The sequence below is a fragment of the Hoplias malabaricus genome, chromosome 1, assembly GCF_029633855.1.
Source record: "Hoplias malabaricus isolate fHopMal1 chromosome 1, fHopMal1.hap1, whole genome shotgun sequence".
Classification (NCBI taxonomy): domain Eukaryota; kingdom Metazoa; phylum Chordata; class Actinopteri; order Characiformes; family Erythrinidae; genus Hoplias; species Hoplias malabaricus.
Genome location: NC_089800.1, coordinates 56,914,716 through 56,934,673, shown reverse-complemented (window position 1 = coordinate 56,934,673; position 19,958 = coordinate 56,914,716). Strand labels below are relative to the sequence as shown.

Genomic DNA, 19,958 nt, shown 5'->3' with positions numbered 1-19,958 from the left:
TTGTGTTTCAAGTGTCGAAACAGACGGGAAGTGTTAACATTGTTTGCTGAAACTGTTTTTGTCAGTGTTTACATGTGACTTATTTATGATTGTTGTGGTCTTTGCTAAAATCAAAACATGTTCAAATGCCAGACACAGCATTTTTCTTTGGTACAAGCTGTTCGAGTTGCTCCGTTGGACCCGGTGTCAAGATTCTCCTCCATGTGGCAGATTGGATGGGGCAGAATTATGTGACTACATGCGCAGTAGTGTGGTTTTAATTCAGAATTAACAAACAATGGATGAACAGAAATATTAAAGATAAAGCTGATTATAATTTGACTGAAACAAACAAATATTATTATTAACTGCCCAGCCCTAAAACTAACTACGAGTGAGTTAAGACAACTGCTTGCTTTGCACTTATCTCTTACCGACACCTCCAGGTGTTTTAGCATGTTGGAGTGCCAGAGCGGAACCAACCCTTTGAAAGGGAACTATGGCGGTGTAGGATTAGAAGGCAAAGTGCATAGATTCAATGGCTATTCCACTCTAATGCTACTGAAACACTCGAGGTTGCAGGAGGTTTGGCCAGGCGTATCGTAAACAAGGCTTTGTTCACCACTGCTCTGTGACACACACTTTCAGCTTGAAATTACTGTTAAGGTCTTTGACATGAAATGCAGAGGCTGATGTGGATTCTTACATAATTACACAGCCTGCAAGAAAAGGGGAGACACTAGATATGGATGTCTTAACCTTCAGTGCTCTGTTCCCTTTAGTGCAAAAGCCAAACAGTAAACGGGACGAGCGTAGACTTTTTAAGAACACTTGCTTTTCATAATTCTGGTTGGATGGAATAAATGTTCTTTGAGACCCTTGTTTTGATTGTCATGCACTGTGACTCACAAAAGAGTGTGTGTGTTTATAAATGGGCCTAGACTTAGCTTCCCAGGTTTATAGCCTAGTGTGAGAACAAGGGAATTGGAGAACAGATGGCAGACAGGGATGACTTGCGTCCTCGTTACGGAGCCGCCAAACAGTCCATACAAGAACACGCTCTCTGACAAAAGCCTAGGCCAGGCCTGCCCCTTCAGTAATTACCCTGTACTCCAGAAACTTTTAAAACGCAGCTTCTCTCCAACCCCTGCTGACAATTAGTTTTGCTGCTCAAACCCCACCCCCACCCCCCGACCCAATAACCAACTCATAAACACATACACATATATAATTAGGTTCCCTCGTAATAAGCTACAAACATAAACAACCTCACAGACGCACATGGTTCTGGCACTGGACCAAACTGTTGCCTGGGTTGCAACGGGTGACTGGAGAGCCGACTTCTAGGCTGAGAGGAAAACGAGCACATGACAGATTACTGCGTGGGCCTCCTTCAGCCCTGCACCCCCCGCTGACCCCACTGCACCCTAGCACCCAGCTCAGCCTCACCCTCCTCCACTCAAAGACAAAACAAGCTCAGAGGGGGCACTAAATGAAATTGAGGCTCAGGGAGCAGAGAAGAGAGACACGGAATTAACACATTTGGACATGAACAAGTTCAGAGTGTCATTGGAAGTGTGTGTTTGCTGTAAGTGTTGAGTCTTTCAAACTGTTAGCAGATGTACGCCAGCAGCTTAATAGCAAAAGGGATGCAACAATACACAAGGATTAGGTGGACACAAACAGGCAAAGACACTGCAGAGCCAATGTTTGGTCTACTGCTGGAGCCTCTCTAGTGTTTGTCATCTGGAACAAACATCCTTTTGGAAGTGGGCAGCCATGCAACCCTGTTATTGGCTAAATCTGTTTGTTTGTTTATCTGCTAATTTTCAAAGCCCTTTTAAAAACAAGTCTCCAAGGGAGTGACCTGGAGGTGACACTGGGTTACCATGGCAATTAATGTCCCTCAAGGGGCAGTGAATCCTGCAGCCCTGTGTTTTCAGGGGTGGATTGTAGAGCAGCTAGGATTGCTAGAGGTTTTAAAAAAAAAAATCAGGCATGTCCTCTCATCAGGCTATTCCGGTCTCAGATCACTGCCACCAGCTTACAGCTGCTATTAAAGTCATCCTACATGTTTGGGTGAGCCTATTTTAATCACAATGCCACAAAGACCACATCTAATTACAAACACTTTGCGCTTTGTGAAATGCGTGCTAAGTGCTGTTCAATAATTCATCTTCGAACAGCCTTTCCGCTCTGATGATGTGTGCCTGATGTGAACCTCCACATTACAAGATGGAAGTCGCAGTCTGAAAATGAACCTTTAACACAGGCCCATATAAGGCCATGTTAATTTGTTATAAGGTTCTCCCATAGACCTCCAAAATGGCCATGGGATCTATCACTCCTCTTTCAGTGAGCCCAGGGGAGCAATACACCTGGCTTTGCAGCTTAGCAGCACTTCCTAAACAGGCTGCCCATGAGGTAGCCTGGCATAGAACCTGAGAGGCTTGATCTGAGGGAGAGAGATGTGGGGGAGGGAGGGAGAGAGAGAGAGAGAGAGAGAGAGAGAGAGAGAGAGAGAGCATGCTACCTTTGCTCCATCTGACCAACTCCAGCCCCTTGTACAAATCCACTCAGAGCCCTGGGTCTGGTCTGCTCAAAGGGGCCTATTTATTTTCACTGGTGTTTGAAGGTTTATGTTAGTGAAAAGACAGGCCAGGCCTGGAGTGGTATCTTTGTATCTGAGTGCTTCCTGTTTTCACTGCAGAACCGACCCTTGTCTTTGCAGAGGCGCAAGGACTGCTCTAAAGTAGAGAGGGAGGGAGGATGGGGGGGGGGGTGCCAACAGGCTAATTGAGAGAATTCAAAGTAGCTTTCTTTATTGCGCTTCGTAGTAGGTTTTCCGTCTATCTTCCTTTATTTTCAGGTCTTCCTTTCTTTTCTAATATTATGCTGTGCCTAGCAGAACACAGAGGAATCTGTCCTGCTGAGTTTACCTTTCTGATAACATAAGCTCCCTGCAATATACTAAAGCTTATAACAACAGCCTGGGATTTCCCCCATCCTAATGGCACTGGAAAATATCCAGAAAAGCTGGAAGGAAAGAGAAACCGTCTTGGGGCCTTCAGTGCCAGCTTCCTCCAGCTGATCTCTGCTCCAGTGTGCCCCATATAGAGGCCCTGAAAGAAGCCTGCTCTTGTGCTCACACGCACGTTATACGAGGGCGCATTAGACACCAAATGACTTTGGTCTTGCATTCAACAGAAAAAGATGCTGCTAAAGCCCAGGCATGTTTCCCATCCCTTGAGGAGCTGTTGGTGGGTGCCAATTGAAGCGGCCCTTTTACCCAGAGACAATGGTAATGGAGAAAGGCTCGGTGAGATTTCTCCCATGAAAGTGTGGGGTCAAAGTGTGCAGGGGAGGCTGGAGAGGGGAGGGCCATCGATTTTGTTATACTGAATCCAAAAGCCAACAATTGTTACTGTTGGCCTGTGTTGTTTTTCTGTGCAAGGACTGAGGGGGGCCGTCCTTTTGAGCTTTTCAGAATAGGTGACAATGGCTGGATGTTGAGAACATATGTAGAGAGACCCCTGGAGCTCATGGAAGAGTAGCTCCATGCTGGCTCTTGCATTTGAGAAAATACAACCCCGCTCCTTTCATTCTGCCCTCTCTAATGAATGCCTGAATGCCAGAATGCCCCAATAGGCCATTCAGGGGCCAAAGTCCCCAAGAATTCTCTCTTGCACAAACGCATCCTGAAATGGGAAATACATTTGCTTAACAAATTAAAGTAAAAGAGTTGGATGTGTTAGTGTGTGTGTGTGTTCGAGTAAGGGATTGTATAGGGGGCTGCCGTTAGTTGTAGAGGATAATTCAATTAGGACCCCTTTTTGTACAGGAAAAAACACTATGAAGGTAGGTTAAAAGGGAAAGATTATTGCTTGAACAAGTCCAGCTAGGGGTTTTCACAAAAGACTCTCTAAAATAGTGGTAAAAAACAAGTTAAAAAAAGCAGGAGAGCTACCTAAAATAAAGGGGGAAAGGGATCTTGAAAGCTGCACTTCCATGATTAAAAAAACTACTAGGCTTAATCTATCAGGCTTTATTCTCTCTCCCTTTCATTTTGCACACTCTCTCTCTCTCTCTCTCTCTCTCTCCCTCTCTCTCTCCCTCCTTCTTCCCATTCACAGCTATTTTAAAACAATTCTAAAGAAAATTGGTGGAAAAGGCTGTACAGTTCTCTGTGAATCACACGCCTCTTTTGCAGTGCAAGAGCTAGAGCTGAGAGAAGCCTACAATAGGCATTCCTTGAGTCGCCAGGAAAGACGCCTAATGATCCCTCAATAAAGCAAGAAATTTCTGCTTGGTGTGAGCCAAGTAAATTAACCAGGAGGTGTGTGTGTGTGTGTGTGTGTAAAAAAAAAAAACCACTGTGGTAGGTGGCTCAGAGGAGGCCACTAAATTCAAGATTTTCTTCCCACTCCTTATACAAGTTTGAGCAAAGATGGAGCGAGGAAAAATATCAGAGCAAAGCAAATCCCTGTGATGTTGTCTCGCCCTAATACTCGTTCTCAAATGAGAAAAAAAAGTGTTTTGCAGATTTGCTGAAATCTCCAGCAGAGGAGATGTAGCCGTGAACAGCTGTGAAGTCATTTTGATAATGATGGGAATAATAAGCACATGGCAAGGTTCAGGGCTCTGCTGTTGCAGCTTCAGTGCTCCTGAATAGAGAAAAGTGATTAAACCGCTCCTGATTATCCCTGACCAATATGTAATGGATTTACAGCCCTTTCAATTAGGCTGTATTTGCAGGGCCTCATTATTTGGGCTTTTGGTTAGGTAATCAGGGCTGGGCTCTCGCGCAGGGGCTGATGCAGTCAGCACGACCACCGAGGGCATCTGACCTTCTGCTACGTACACAGCACAGGCCGAAGGGACTCTGTCTCCCTCTCACCCCATCTCACAAAGTCAAATTATATATTTTGGAAATGTTCGACAAAGATCAAACCAATGTGGCATTTGTCTGTAAATATTTAACGTGTATATGTGTGAAATCTATGTCTTTAGAGAATCAACAAAACCTGTACCTCATTTGACCAGGGGTATTCAAACTTTAGTATAAGACTGGACTCCGCTTCTTGAGCTGTCCATTTGTAGCCACGTGCTCAGAAACAGGGTCGCATGTAACCTGACCTGCTCTGTCCAGATCAATACAGCTTGAGCCTCTGATAATGTCCTGACATCAGAGAGGGCAACGGAACATGACCGTCTCTGGCTCCTCGCTTACCCCCCACCAGCCTGGCCCCCCTACCCAGCTTACCCTGACAACCCACACACTCCCAGGACCACTCACAGCATCTCAGAGACCCACCACACGCATGCACACGCACACACACACATACACACACACAACAATTCTGATGTGTCCTTTAAATATTTAATTTGATGGAAAGTAAGCATGATTGTTTGCTGCAGTGAGAGTATATGTTGTCTGAGGCTGAGAGAGCTGTTTAGTGAAGAGGAGAAAGCAAACACTGTTCCAGAAGCAATCAAAGTAGCCCCTCCTTACACACAGCCCTAGCTCCCAGACTGGGGAAGCATTTCCAGCTACTGTATACAGATTGATCTTACTCCCAAATTAACACAGTAAAACAAGTAGAGCGTATTCATCCCCAGAACAGAAGACACACTATTCGCTGTAAATACAAAGGGACATAAAATGTTAATAACATCAGCCTTCCTTATTTATACCTGTTTGATTAAAGGGCAAAATGTGCTCCGTCCACATTGAGAGTTACTCTTTAGTCTTCAATGACAGAACAAGGAGGATTTTTTTGGATTTATTCCTGCCACAGAGTATAATAGCTGTAAAAAGAGCTGCAGCTCCACGTTTAACTCCCTGTTTTTTATTATATTTATTTATTTATTTTTGGTCACTTATGTAAGTCATTTGAAAACAGGACGACATGATGAATACACCATTCATTCATTCATTATCTGTAAGCGCTTATCCAGTTCAGGGTCACAGTGGGTCCAGAGTTTACCTGGAATCATTGGGAGCAAGGCGGGAACACACCCTGGAGGGGGCGCCAATCCTTCACAGGGCAACACACACACATTCGCTCACACCTACGGACACTTTTGAGTCGCCAATCCACCTACCTGTCTCACATCTCCTCAACAACCACACACAGGGGCTTCCCAGAATGTAATGTTGTCAAACCTACCAACCAGCCAACACATCTACCTACGTGTGTTTTTGGACTGTGGGAGGAAACCGGAGCACCTGGAGGAAACCCACCAACTCCTCACAGACAGTCACCCGGAGCGGGAATCGAACCCACAACCTCCAGGTCCATGGAGCTGTGTGACTGCGACGCTAACCTGCTGCGCCAATACACCAATAGAAGCTAAATATAATTAGAAAAAAATCTTGTTCCACTGCCTTACATTAAAGAAGCCAGATCATGGAAAATCCATTTTTATGTAGTATGTAAACATTCTTAAAATGTCAAAATAAAGCACAATAAATCATAGCCAATCAGAACTGAGCTTATTTACATATATGCCCTAAAAGCAAAGTAACCAAGCAGCCTGTTTAATACTAAGCATAAAGGGATGTTGAAAGAAGGAACTGTTGTAGGTTCTTGGCCTTTTACAAATGAGCAGCTTTTTCCCTTCGCCTGAAAAGTTATGTTTTTGCTTTGACACCATTACATTCTGGGAAGCCCCTGTGTGTGGTTGTTGAGGAGATGTGAGACAGGAGGAGCCGTGGAGAAAACCCAGGTCACGTGAATCAGTGCTATTGTTTGATCTAAGCCCATATTTTGTGTTGACTCAACAGTGAAAACTGACATGCATCCATCAAATATCAAACGCAATACTGATTCCGAGCGCGGCTCTGGGGTATCTGCAGTGGCTGTGACTGTTTGTACATTCAGTAGAGTTTACTGATGGCTTTGTTTGTGACCGTCTGGTTGTTTGTGAATGCCATTAAAGAGAGTACTCTTGTACATGTTACAGAGAGGACATAAGAAACAACACTTACTGTGAGGTGCTGGAAGAGCCATGCTCGCATGATGTTGGTAGCCACCTTGGGGAAGATGCCGCGTTTTTTCTGGCGCTTTTTGTCTTTGTCTGGATCGTCGTCATCGCCTGTGCCAGGTGAGGCCACGCTGTTGTCTAAGCCGTCTCCTGGTCAAAACGAGACATTTTTAGAAACTAGAAACATACATCGTACACCTACCACCCCCTCACTCCAAATGGAGTTTTGATCTGTGTCCTGATTTGACCGTAGAATAAAATAATAATAATAATAATAATAATAATAATAATAATAATAAAACAAGGTCCTGAACCCTTTTGTGCAGTTCCTTAAAGGGAGCAATAAAGAATAAGAGAAAACAGTGGAAGACGACTTTATCTAGAAACAGACTTGAGGTCATGTCATTAATTCAATTAAAGTTGCATGCTTGACATAATACACGGCTTCTTCCCCCCCTTCAGGAGAACGAAGGATGAACGGAGTGCCATACATACAAAGATGTAAAAGGGCAACACACAGATAAATGCCCAAACAAAGCCACTGGAGTGTAGTATGCTTTCATGGGAGCACAGTACAGTAGGGTAGAATGAGCAGGACGCTTCATTGTTGCACTCAGATGCACATAATGCACTGCAGTCCATCTCCCCCCACCTCAGCCCCTCCCTTTCCCGCCCGCTCATTTGCATGACAGGGGCATGGAGGCTTCGTGCTGCATTAATGTCCGTCAGCGTTTGATTTGGGGCAGGAAACATGCGCATATCAAGGCAGGCCGGCTTCCTTTAAACCCAAGTTCCAATCCCAAGCCTTTGCCTTACTCTCTCCTCCTTTCTGCCATTAATTGTGCATTAGCAAAAATGATCTACTTTTAACAGTCATAGTTATTTTTTCTTGCCCTGGGGCGAAAATGCCTTGAAAGCCTTCCTTGAGGGCATCTAAATTATGTATCTGAAAAACTCCTCCACTAAGGCATAGCAGGACCCCGACATTCTGAAAATTCAGACTTGCATGTCTTCCTGTTTTTGGGGAGACATCAATCACACGCACCTATACAAGCCATAATCTCGCATAAATATTTGAACTAATAACATTAAAAAGGGGGAAAGAAAAAGGATCCGACTGGTGGTGTAATCAAATGCAAAATACATGAAGAATACAAGGACAGAGCAGATTCCCCCCTTGCCTCTTTCTCTTTTCATCCCTCTCTCCTTCTTGTTCTTTCTCCTTTTACACGCTTTCTCTCTCCAGTGCTATTTTCTTTCCACATCATTAGTGCAAAGGCACACGAATAAGGAAAACAGAGAAGTGGCAATGCTCTCTGCTCTGGCAAAGTTAAAGAAGCTGGAGCTTCAGTCCCACACACGTGGGAATAGTGGACGGAGGCTAGCAGTGCTGTAATTGTAGAGTGGGCATTCATTAGTAGCAAATGCCATAAATCCCAGGCTAAGTAAAAGCTCTTGTTCAGGGAAGCCTAAAACAATAAACTGGAGTTGAGCCGTAGACTCTGCCTGACCGTGTGTGGCTTCCTGAGAAATGTGACCCAGACGGCGTGCTAATTCACCAGTTTGCTCTCCACTTCAATAATAATAACATACCCGGAGGAGGGGAGAAGTGTGTGCTGGTGTGTGTGTGTGGGGGCGTGAGGTACACATGTCGTTTTTGGGTCTACAAACTTGTAACCTTGTTGTTGTGGCGGTGGTGTCACAGGCTGCCCCTGCTGTTGGCCACACAGCCACTCTGGTGGTGTCCAGACGAGGGACAGGCGGAGTGGCCGTGGCCAAAAGGCTGGCAGATTAATTTTATTGGCGTTTCCATTTTCACTGCAATGTGATAGCCTCCCCCTCAACAGGGCCAGACCGACCCGTGCGTATTTACAGACTGACCTGTCACTTCATTAGCCTCCAGCCCTGGCCGCTCCAGTAGGCTCAGCCTGCCTCCCCAGCAGGGTGAAATCAGACTCCCAGGCTTTCAGCTCCTCTCTCTCCTTCTCACTAAACCACACACACTGCGAGCATGTGCTCTTACACTGTACACAGTGTGTATCCTGATTCTCAGCTACAGCAATGCACAACCACTATCAAAACAACTATGAAAGCTATAAGTACATGCATGCACAACAAATACAGCTGACTAAACGGTTTCTTTAGAGCAATGCCACAAACTATTTTGGGGTATTTAAATATCATTTTCTCATATATATTTCTATTTAGAATTCCTGTACGATTCAGTGTTTGAGCCAAATACAGCCATCTGGAGTAGTCTGACATGAAGCGGTGCATTATAGAGATATACAATGGTGTTGACAGGAACCAGACCAAAATCTTAGCTCCAAACTGTTGTAAAACAATATCTCATGCATTAGGCCGTGGATTTGAAAGCATTTCATTTAATAATGTTGTTGGAGGTAGCTTTGAGAGGCACTAAAGTCAGTTTTTTGTTCCCTATCATCTACCGCAGTAAACAATTGTGACTAGAGAAATATAAGTTTCTCTAGAACAAAGCATTCAGCCTCAAACCACCCAGAATCACTCTGTTTACTTCTGCAAGATGAATGATGTCAAAATTTTGGGGGGGAAAAAATAGAAATAAATTCCTTTTAAACAACAGGTTTTATAGAAGAGATTTGCAAGTATGAAGAACACTACAGAACCGCCCTCCTACCCTCTCTCTCTCTCTCTCTCTTTCTCTCTCTCACACACACACTCAACATAAGGGTTCTAAAGCAATTAAAGGTTTTCTAGGTTTTCCTAGAGCCAGACATCCAAGCCAGGTCCCATTTAGGAACCTTTATTTTTAAGAGTGCGCACAGTCAGATGAGATGAGTACACAGATGGCAGGGCAAAACATGAAGGCAAGCCAAAGTGCTGGAAATCAATAAGAAAAATGATGCAACTCTAGCTGCGTGGAAGCAGGAAGAGAGAGAGAACTGGAAGACAAGAAAGCAAGAAAGAACGGAATAAGGATAGAAGAAAGGAAGAAAAAAGAAAGAAAAGAAAAGAAAGAAGAAAAGAAGAAGGGGGAAACTTGCACACCCTCATTACATCTAAAGGCGAGCTGGTGATTTACATCCGCCCCCACTCCTTTCTTATGAGCCAGAGAAGGAGCGCTGCAGGGCAAATTGTCCCAAACGCTAATGGCTTCTGACTGTTCCCTGGCAACTCTGGCATTTTAACCTGTGTGGATGTGCACTCTGCAAAAAAAAAGAGAGAGGGAGAGAGGGAAGGAGAGAAGGAGAGCATGGAAAAAAGAGAGAGGGAAGCGTCCCATCATCTGCCCAAGTGACACAGATGGGGGATGGCTATTAGGAGGCAGGCGAAAGGCCTCGGGGAGGAGAGGTGCTGGAGTGTAGCCTCAGGCACTTTTGGAAAAGCAGCGCCCTTGGAGGATGAAAAAAAAAAGGCAGGCTCTATCGTTCTCCTACTTTATTCCCTCCTTTCTCGTCCTCACTCCATCCATCTTCAAAAAAAATGCCCCCAATGTAAACATACATGCTTCTGTATGCATGAGCGGTGAGGGAAGCCGACTGAATGATGCTAACCTTAGATTAGGCCACATGATATTAGTGAGAATAAGCAAGGCAACTCCTATAAGAGCTAGATGAATAAATAAGTGCACTCTGTTCAAATAGTCTCACATCACCAAGGGCTGATTATTAAACATGCATCTGCACATTTCCCTGTGTGCTAATACTTTCTGCTCTGCGCTCATTAAAAGTCCAGGGTGTCAGTAAATATAACATTAACAGAAATTTGGGAGAATTCGGTGGTGATGTGCTGTCTGCCTGCGGACACACAGACGAGTGATGTACACCGTGTGTCCTGGATGGTGAGAGGAATGTGTATCCTACAGGCTCTGTTTGCCTGCAGGATGCTACAAATAAGACCCGCGGATATGAGTGTGTTGGCTCCATGGCTAGGGGGCACAGCGCACTCGGAGGGAGTGCTCAGGGATGATGCTGAGGGCACTGCATTGGGAGTGTCAAACTGCACAGATATAGAGCATTCTAAACTCCCATCGCAAAATCACGCAATGCCCTGGGTGGCATCACGCAACAATGTCAAAATGATTTGCTTTGAAATATAAAAAGAGGAATGCCATTTGAGGTCCACAAGTTGCTTTTTAGATTTCTGAAGTGATGAAACTGTGTTTGGTGTCAGGTGAAGTCACAATAATTCATTTGTTGACACTGTGATCAGAGATCCATTTTCTGAAGAAAGACAAACTCTTGAGCAGCAGATCTAAATGCTCCATCTTATGCTACTAAACATAAAGGTTCCTTAATGATTGTTGCCTTGATTGTTTTTTTGTTTTGTTTTTGTTTTTTTAAACTTTAATTAATTTAGAAGTTTTATATTAACCAAATGTTTATCTAAATTTAATAAGAACACACCTATTCACTGAAGCACAACCCTGCTGCTCATGATGAAGCATAATAAGCGTTTGGTCTGTTAATGACAATGACTTGTGGAGAGTCTTCAGCCTGCTGAACATGAGTGAGTGAGTGAGTGAGTATGCAAGAGACTGAGTTAAAAGCCAGGTCCATTAGGTGCACTGCAGAAATGCCAGTCTACTCTGCTCTATGTGCATCGGGTATTTGGTACCTTGTTAGTTTTCCATTACAACAGCTCCCACCAAATATAGCCTCCCTCAAAACACTGTCTCTAACAGGGAAACGCATGCTATGGAAACCTCAACGGCAGAGGTAAAAGAGGCTTACTCATTTGTTATCATGTGTTTTTTATTTTATTTTTTTATTTTTATTTTTTTGGACTGAACACAGATACGGATTATTTTAGACAGATCAGAATACTTTTTTGTTCTTTCTTGCACCTTCTTTCATGGGCAGCGATCCAAGGGATATCTGGACCTTTTCAAACAATTCCAGGTACTAGGTACCAGATTAGCCCAATGGGAAAGCAAAAAAGCAGAGTAGAGGTGAGCTGAGTCAAGTCGAGTCAAGTAGCTTCCATGCAGTGGAAAAGCACCATAACATATCCTTCATACTGCTACATCCCAACTACATATACGATTATTTAAAAACCATCCATCCTTAGAAAAACCAAAGTGAATCTTGTAGATCCTCATCTATTTTGCACCTTTATTTTCAAGAGTGAAGCAGTATCTCTACATATGTAGTCCTGCCCTTAGAGGCCTAGCTTTGTCTTTGCGGAGTGACTTAGCAGAGGATTTGCGTTTCGGTTGGTTTGGGCGTTTGTTTCAGGGTAATGGAGCATGAATGTGGAGGCAGTGCTTTCCAGAGGCTGTGCTTAAAGTGACTAATTACTGCCCCCCTCAAAGGCCCCCCCACTGGCCGCTCAGGCATGTTCGCAGAGACTCTACCATGTTGAGCAGATAAACAGGGGGGTTATTGCACTGTGCAGTGGCCTCAGTGTTTAAAGAGAGCAGGGGGTGGTGCAGGGTGGAGTGCAGTGACCCAGGCCACAGTGCTAACCCTCAAAGAGAGAGAGAACAACACAGGCCCCGTCCTGTCCTCCTTACCTTGGCCTGCAGCACTGCCCCTGCTGCCCCCCCCCCTCTTCCTTTCCTTCAAGGCTCCCTCAGAGAAAAGCAGAAAAAGAAAAAAAGAGGGATTTTAAGCCTCTTTTTCGCCTCCTTTTCTCCTCAACTTTTCAGCCAGCATAAGCAGCGTTTAGCACATTCAAGGGCTCAAATGGCTGCCAATGTGGACTGGGGCAGGGGCTTCTCCCTCTTTTGTCCTCTGCTCCCCCCCCATTTTTTTTTATTTACTCAGGATTCACGCAGGCACCCAGACCACATGTTCCTGACACAGAGTGCTTCCATTCACACTCCAGCAGGCCTCATCACACCGGCACACACACGCCAGGCCAGTGCGCACACACTTACAAAACACACAACGCATACACTCATTTCCACTGCTCCATCTGCGTTCAGGTTTAGCACTCTCCGAAGGCTCGCTCAGGCCAAAGCTCGACCCTTGCTCAGGTGAGGAGGCACAGAGAGCAGCGTCGCCCGCTGGGACTGCGGTTTTATGGCAATTATTTCCTGAGCACTGCTTAAAAAAGCAGCAGCCCGCACACTGGCCCGTAAAACAACAGCTTGGTAAACACTGCACTCCGCTAACAAATTGGGAGTGCGACAGCGAGAGTCATTAGCGGCTGTGTGAAAGCTGTCGCTGCTCTAACACTCTTCTTCTGTTTTTCCACACAGCCAAATCAGTGTAAGCCACCAAAACTCATTCTACCCACCACCCCCCCCACCCTTCACACTCCACATAAACTAGTCTCGCCTTCGCGCACAGCTGCATCCTCTCGCAGAGTTAATCTCTATCTACCGGGTATTGTTTTTGTAACTTCACTACTAATGTGTGTTTGCCTGCTTGTTCTGAGGGACACATGGTTATGCGTGCTCAGAAATGAATGCTCATAGGACGATTATTCAATCTTTTTGGCCTGTTTGAATGCAGAACATTTGGGAAGGGTTGGGGGGCTTCTCTGCCTCCATCCCCCTCCTACACACAAGGCTTCCAGCCTTGCCATCAGGAAGATAGCTTTCTGCCATCCCAGGAATGTTCCAGATAACTATCATCTCTCCACTGCCCGCCCAGACCCTGCAGCAGCAACTTCTCTCAGACTGTGGACAAGGCAAGAACGGAGGAGAAGGCCCAGTTGGCTCAGGGGAAAAGTGGGGGTAGGAACAGTGGAGGGCGACATTCAGTCTGGCGTACCTTTTCACCCAAAATGAAAACCCAATGCTGTCCTCCCACCTTTCTATGTAGTGTAAGGAAAAAAAATGGGTGTGGGGGCTCTACAGTGAAAGAGAAGAAGTAGGAGTATCCCTCCACCAACAGTTCAAAGCGATAATCATCTGCCAATAGCCCTGATGTTTGGGGAAGCCGGGGCTATGTATATTATCAAAGGCTTTGGGCTGGATAATTACAAGTGTAATTAACCTGCTACCTGTAACAACAATTATCTAATTACATCATAAGTAGGGCCTTTGAGAGGCCCACAATGGCTGCTCCCGGCCTGCTGATTGCGCCCTTGATTTTCCATCTGCCCCCTCCCCATCCTCCCCTCCCCTCCTCTACTCATTAGCCTGTTAATCACTCAGAGCTGCTGATGATTTCATAAGTCACAAAACCTTTCATTTAGAGCAGCGCTGCGTGTACTGCCATATTATAGAGGCTTTGGACTTGCAACCACCACGCTCAGAAAAAAACAGCCCAGCCCATCTTTTCTCTGCCACAGTGGGAAAAATGAGCAGTGGAAAATAAAGAGGATAAAGAGGATCCAGTTTGAAGATGGCAAAAGTGGTTTAAGACGGGGACCTGTACCTAAATTATACTGATATTTTGTATTTGTACAACATTTTCACATCAACAGCTTGAACTTTCTGCTGTGAGCCAATGAGAAGAGTTTGTGGAAGGGAGGGCTCTGTCTCCAGCCAAGCCAAAATAGGCATGTTCATTTGGAGGAGTTAAAAAAGAAACAATCAAATGAAAAGAAATGAAATAAAGATGTGTGACTGGTCGAGTGTGTGTGTGTCTGTGTGTGTGTTAGAGAGAGAGAGAGAGAGAGAGAGGGAGAAAGAGAGGCTGTTGCAGATGTCAGGATTCAATTTGCATGAATGGCAAAGGGATAAATTGCTGAGGACGGCAGAGCAACGGCACACCCCCACCTCCCCTCGCACACTTTTTTTTGGCGGGGGGGTGTGTGTGTGGGGGGGGGGGGGGGGGGGGGGCTAAAAGGCGTTGTGATGCCCATGACTGCCCTTCGCTCCAGAGACAGGGATCAGAGCCTAATGAAGGGCCTTGGGTCTAGACCAAAGATTTCACACTCACTGACTCGCTGACAACTCCGCCCCGTTCCCTAAACTAAGCACACAACCCTGTGCTCTTCCGCACTGTGCTTTTTTTTCCACAGTCAAATTGCGCTAATTGGTCCCAGAGGTTATCAAGGTGCGCCCAGTCTCTTAAACATTGTCTTAGAGGCATCCAGAGCCTCTTCCATCTCTTTTAATACTGAAGACTTTCTCTCTCACTCATTCTCTCTCTCTCTACTTTGATGGCTGTATTATTATGGAAAACAAATAATGATTGAATCCACGTGCCTCAGCCCTTGTCTGGGAGCTCTTGCCATTGGTGGAGGCAGAGCCCCACGGAGCAGAGCAGTTCACACTGCAGTAATTAAAGTGTTAATTACAGCAATAATTAGCAGAGCAAATTACATAAATTTGCACCAAAACAGGATTCATATGCTCTGTAAATGATAAGGGTAAAAACTGTGAAAAACAGCAAGAGCAGAGAGAGAGAGAGAGAGAGAGAGAGAGAGAGCGAGCTTTAAAAGAAAACAGAGGCGGAGAGAAAAGAAGTGTGGATTCGGCTGCTAACGGCAATATAGCTTTATTAATCCCTGGTAAGGGAATATCAAAGTCCTCTTCAGAAAAAGGAGAGAATGAGCAGGCTACAAAGGGAGGGAGTGAGAGAGGGAAAGGGAGGGAGGGGAAGGAGAGAGAGAGAGAGAGAGAGAGAGAGAGAGAGAGAGAAAGATTCTACACATCTCTCCAGCAGCACTCAGCAGATAACAGTATTTATGGTGATTCTCTACCCTCAATTACACTTCAAACTAAAACAAATAGACAGTCCCTCACTCCGGGAGCAGGATACACCTTGCAGTTTTTACACACAAAGCCCACCACACCCGCTGGACACCACCATCAAAGAAGAGTCTGGCTGAGCCTGGGCCATTAGGACAAGCGGGGCGGAAGGAGATGGAAGAGCAAATGAATTAAAAGGTTTATAAAATGGTTTATAAATCAACAAGTCAACCATCAGATTGTAGCCTCTGCTAGGCAGCCCCTCTCATCAGCCCACTGCCATGAAGTTTTGCTCCGAAATGTCCTGGAGGCAGGGAACAAAGCGAGCAGAACTGATTACTGCGCCGCGGCCCCACTCCACTCCGCTCCGCCGGCTAAACTCTGTTTGGCTTCCTAATGAGCTCACTAAAAACCCAATTCATCACCCATAACCCTTTCTCAACCCTCCTTGAAATTCACTGCTTGGGTTTGAGGTTGGGAAAGGGGTGGAGGGGTGTTGGGGGGTGCAAGAAGGGGGTCCCGCAGGGGTGACCGGGGTGTCCCTGTGCTCAGGAATGTTTGCCTCTCCCTCAGCGGGACAAACGCGCTTCACTGGCCCCAGCACCGGAGATTTCCACATTAATGCCCCTTCTTCCCCATCCCTGGGAAGACAGGAATTCAGTAGGAAGGGAATGTGGCGGAAGAGAAGGAGGGGTAGGGGGCAGGGAGGGCACATAATGGAAGGAGAGATTGGGAGGAAAGGAGGCACTCTTAGTCAGGAGATCCTAGTGATGACAAACAGCTGAGGGGAAGAAGACAATTGTGAATTCCTCACCCATCAGTGGAGAAGAGAGAGAGCATGGTGTGAGTGAGTGTGTGCGTACGTGTGCGTGTGTGTGTGCGTGTTTGAGAAAAAGGGTGCAGGCAGGAGCTAAACTCCCTCAGTTCCTCATTACATGGAGTCAGAATGATCCTCTTGGCACCTGAGCTGAAACCCAGAGATTACAGAATTGATGAATCCTCAGTTTAAAATGCAGCTGTTTTATTCTGCTTTAGTAATTAATTCTTTTTCCAATAGTGTATTGATTAAGCGTAGCCCCTGATAAAGTTCAAACTGAGAAGAGTTCCCCCCCTGGGCCGTGCCTGGCCTGCTCACTGGAGTCAATGAAAACTTCCTGCAGTTCCACCTGCTTCTCTCTCTCTTCTTTGCTCTCTCGCTCACAGAGGCACAGTTTGCCTTCATAAATTAGTCAGGCCTGTGAGGAGCTCTGTTAGTTGATCGCTGCTTTTGTCTCCCCGCTTGCTGACTTGCTTCTCTCTACCGCTTGGCCTTTTGTGCCGTCACACACATGCACGTGCGCGCGCGCACACACACGCGCACACGGAGCACAGTCCCTATGCAGTTCATTCAGTCATTCACCCCTGCCCCCTCCCCCCTTCATCTCGATCTGCCGTGTGCAGGCAAAGAACACCTCTCTCACAAAACTTCACTTTGCATTCTTTTTTATCTGCCCTTTTTTCCATACAGCTGTGAGCCCCCGATCAACAGAGAGAGAGAGAGAGAGAGAGCACAACAGCCTCTCCTGGGACCCAACTAGCAGAGAAATCAGATACTCCTTTACAAGAGCCGGGGCTGCTCGTGTCTTGTCAAGACTCACCTACCGGCTCCTTTACAAGTCAATAACCATGGCCTGCTGTCCTTCCCACAGACATTCCAGACTGTAATTATCATTTAACAAAAAAAAAAAAAAACCCTCAACGCTCCTCTTATTCTCTTCCACTTTAAAGAGGGAACTTCTCTCCCACCGTTCTGAGGCATGTCTACACTCTTATAAAAGGTGCCAGAGACAGTTCTCTTGAGCAATTCCACAGAAGAACCACATGTGATTCCCTACAGAGCTATTTAAGGCAAATTTCCTTAAAGAACCCGTTTTTATAAATGGTGGCAAGTTGTGAACCCTCTTAAACTATGTAAATGTTTCCCACTAATAAGGTTTTTTTTTTTTTAATAGAGCTGCACATGCAATCCAAGAACCATTAAGGAACCCTTACTGTTAAGAGTGTACATGGAAGTAAATCATAACAATAATGGAGATGTAAATGAATTAATGAAGAGCGAGACTTCTTAATAGGGACACGTACGGTTTGCTTAATGCCTTTACAAGACAATTTCCCTCCATTAATGGAGTCGTCTGCAAGCGTTTGATGAGCTCTCCAGCTTCCACGCTCCTAAAGGTTCAGTAGGTCATTTTATTATAGCCCGATCCTGGCACTCTCTCGGACTTTAGAGCTTTGACAGCTCTTGGCAGTAAAAATTGCACTCTAGACATGGCTGAGTTGGTGAGGAGCTTATTACCACAGTGAAAAATAAGAGTTTGGGAGTCCGCGGCTCAAATTACTGCCACTCTATCACCTTGACCTGCCCAAATGAATTTTCCCCATCACATTCCTTGCACATTTTCTTAATTAGGTGCCTGACATTAGCAGAGAGAGAGAGAGAGAGAGAGAGAGAGAGAGAGAGAGAGAGAGAGAGAGAGAGAGAGAGAGAGAGAGAGAGAGAGAGCTCAGCCTTGCTCCCTATTTTGGAATCTATGCTGGAAAATGGACTTGCTGAAGATGACGATGGTCATACCATGACTGTGCCAAGCTTCTGTGAGGTATGGTGACTTTCACTGCATCTTGACGGAGCCTGCGTAATTTCCAAGCCTCCAGATATCATTATATTGTGGCAAGTTCTTAATTCTTGAGCGGTGAGAGTTCATTTGCAGCTTTATAGCACTGGCATGGCCAAAAAAAACTTCTGATGCAATTCATCAACAGCCTCATGCCTCTTAGCTCCTTCAAACCATTATTTTCTTTTGTTTAGTCTCTTTTTTCCCTTTTGTGTATTTTTTCGTGTTTTTTTTTTTTTTTTTTTGGCCCCCTGTTATTGACTTTCCAATTTTCCTTTCCCATCAGAGCTCAGCAGCAGGAGAAGCTGCCTGAAGCTGAGTGGCTGAGAGCATAACTCCAACCGTTCACTAATCCAGACAGAGGCAGACAAACAGTCAGACCTGCAGCTCTGCAGTCCATACGTTTAGGAATATGGTATAGACAAGCTCAAGAAGAAGGAGCATAGACCAGGAATGTGGCACAGATTACTTGACCAAGCTGCTCTGCAACCTACAGACATGTAAAATGGAGCGGGGAAAGCAGAAGCGAGAACAAGAAGAGGCTGTTTTCTTTAGCTAGTGGTGGCCAGAACCTGCACTATAAGGGGGCTGCAGCATGCCTCCGGAGCCACAGGGAGCACGACTCATTTTCCGCTCAACAATGGGCCTGGATGGGCGCCCACACAATGGCAGGTGCACTGAATAGCGGCTGGCCGCTGCAGCAGATAGAAGACCTGCGCTCCCCACCACACCAGCACTCCTCTGCTGCATAACCTCTCCTGCTCTCCGTCTCCACCCGACTCCTCTTTACTATAAAGGATGAAAACGATCTCATGGGGGTCCGAGGAGGAGAAGTAGCAGCAAGGCCTTTGGGGTAGAAAAAAGACCAGTCCTACGCCTTGGCCTGATCTGGCTCTTTCTCTCTTGTTATCTCTCTCTCTCTCTCTCTCTCTCTCTCTCTCTCTTTGTGTGTAGCTTTTTTAATAGTTGCAGAGTTTGTTCTCATGCGCTGTTCGGCTGTCCTCCAGGCCTTGTGAGGGGTAAAGGCAGCAATCCCCCACCTTCAGAGCATTCTTTTCAGGGTCAGAGGGTCAGCCTCCACAGATGTCTCCAGCAGACAGGCAGTTGTCTGAGGACTGCATCCCAGAGAGTAAGCATTCGGCCCAAACAATGCAGGTCAGCCCTCAGTAAGAAAGATTTTTTTTCCTTGGTCTACTTTAAATAAAGTCTTTTTTTTTTCCTACAACATGGTTTATTTTTCCTCTTGAAATTGACCGAGTACATTCAAGGAGGTGGCTATCACTAGATAGTGTTGTCTTCTTTCTTTCACACATTTAAACACTCTTCTCTTCCTAAACTTCCTCCAATTGTTCCAGTGGAGCCTTAGTCATTCCTGACAGACATGCAAGGAAAGATGCTCTTAAAAAAGAAGGAGAAACACACGTTGCCGGGACAGCAAAATGAAAACACGGCCCCTCTCGGAACACGCAAAACCTAGTTTATGACGGAAGGCAAGCAAGAAGGGAATGGTGGCAAGAGGGAATATTTAAAGAAGAGCATTGCAAGGCTGCCTCAATCCCAACAAACGGCATCAAAAGCAAATTCCGCAGCCAAACGGGTTTCATTAAAGGGAAATCAAGCTTCTGTATGTCGAGTGGGTAAAACAATGCCAGGGAGAAAACAGGGAGGGAAGAGAAACGCTGGGTGCATTTAAGCAGCATGTTTCGCCTGAAAACATGGAAACTGTGTAATTGCAACAACCTTTTAGAAACACAGCAGCCGGGCCA

The 19,958-nt window shown here is 45.6% G+C and overlaps 1 protein-coding gene across 9 annotated transcripts in view; it reads right to left on the bottom strand.

Moving 5' to 3' along the window:
- meis2a (Meis homeobox 2a) overlaps positions 1 to 19,958 on the bottom strand; it is a 78,359-nt gene that overhangs the window by 38,563 nt on the left and 19,838 nt on the right. For 7 of the 9 annotated variants that reach the window (XM_066667573.1, XM_066667579.1, XM_066667532.1 and 4 more), the window contains exon 8: positions 6,971 to 7,116. In XM_066667573.1, coding sequence (XP_066523670.1) covers positions 6,971 to 7,116 — 146 coding nt within the window. The remainder of the gene's footprint in view (positions 1 to 6,970; positions 7,117 to 19,958) is intronic. The other 2 variants (XM_066667535.1, XM_066667554.1) reach the window with 1 other exon arrangement.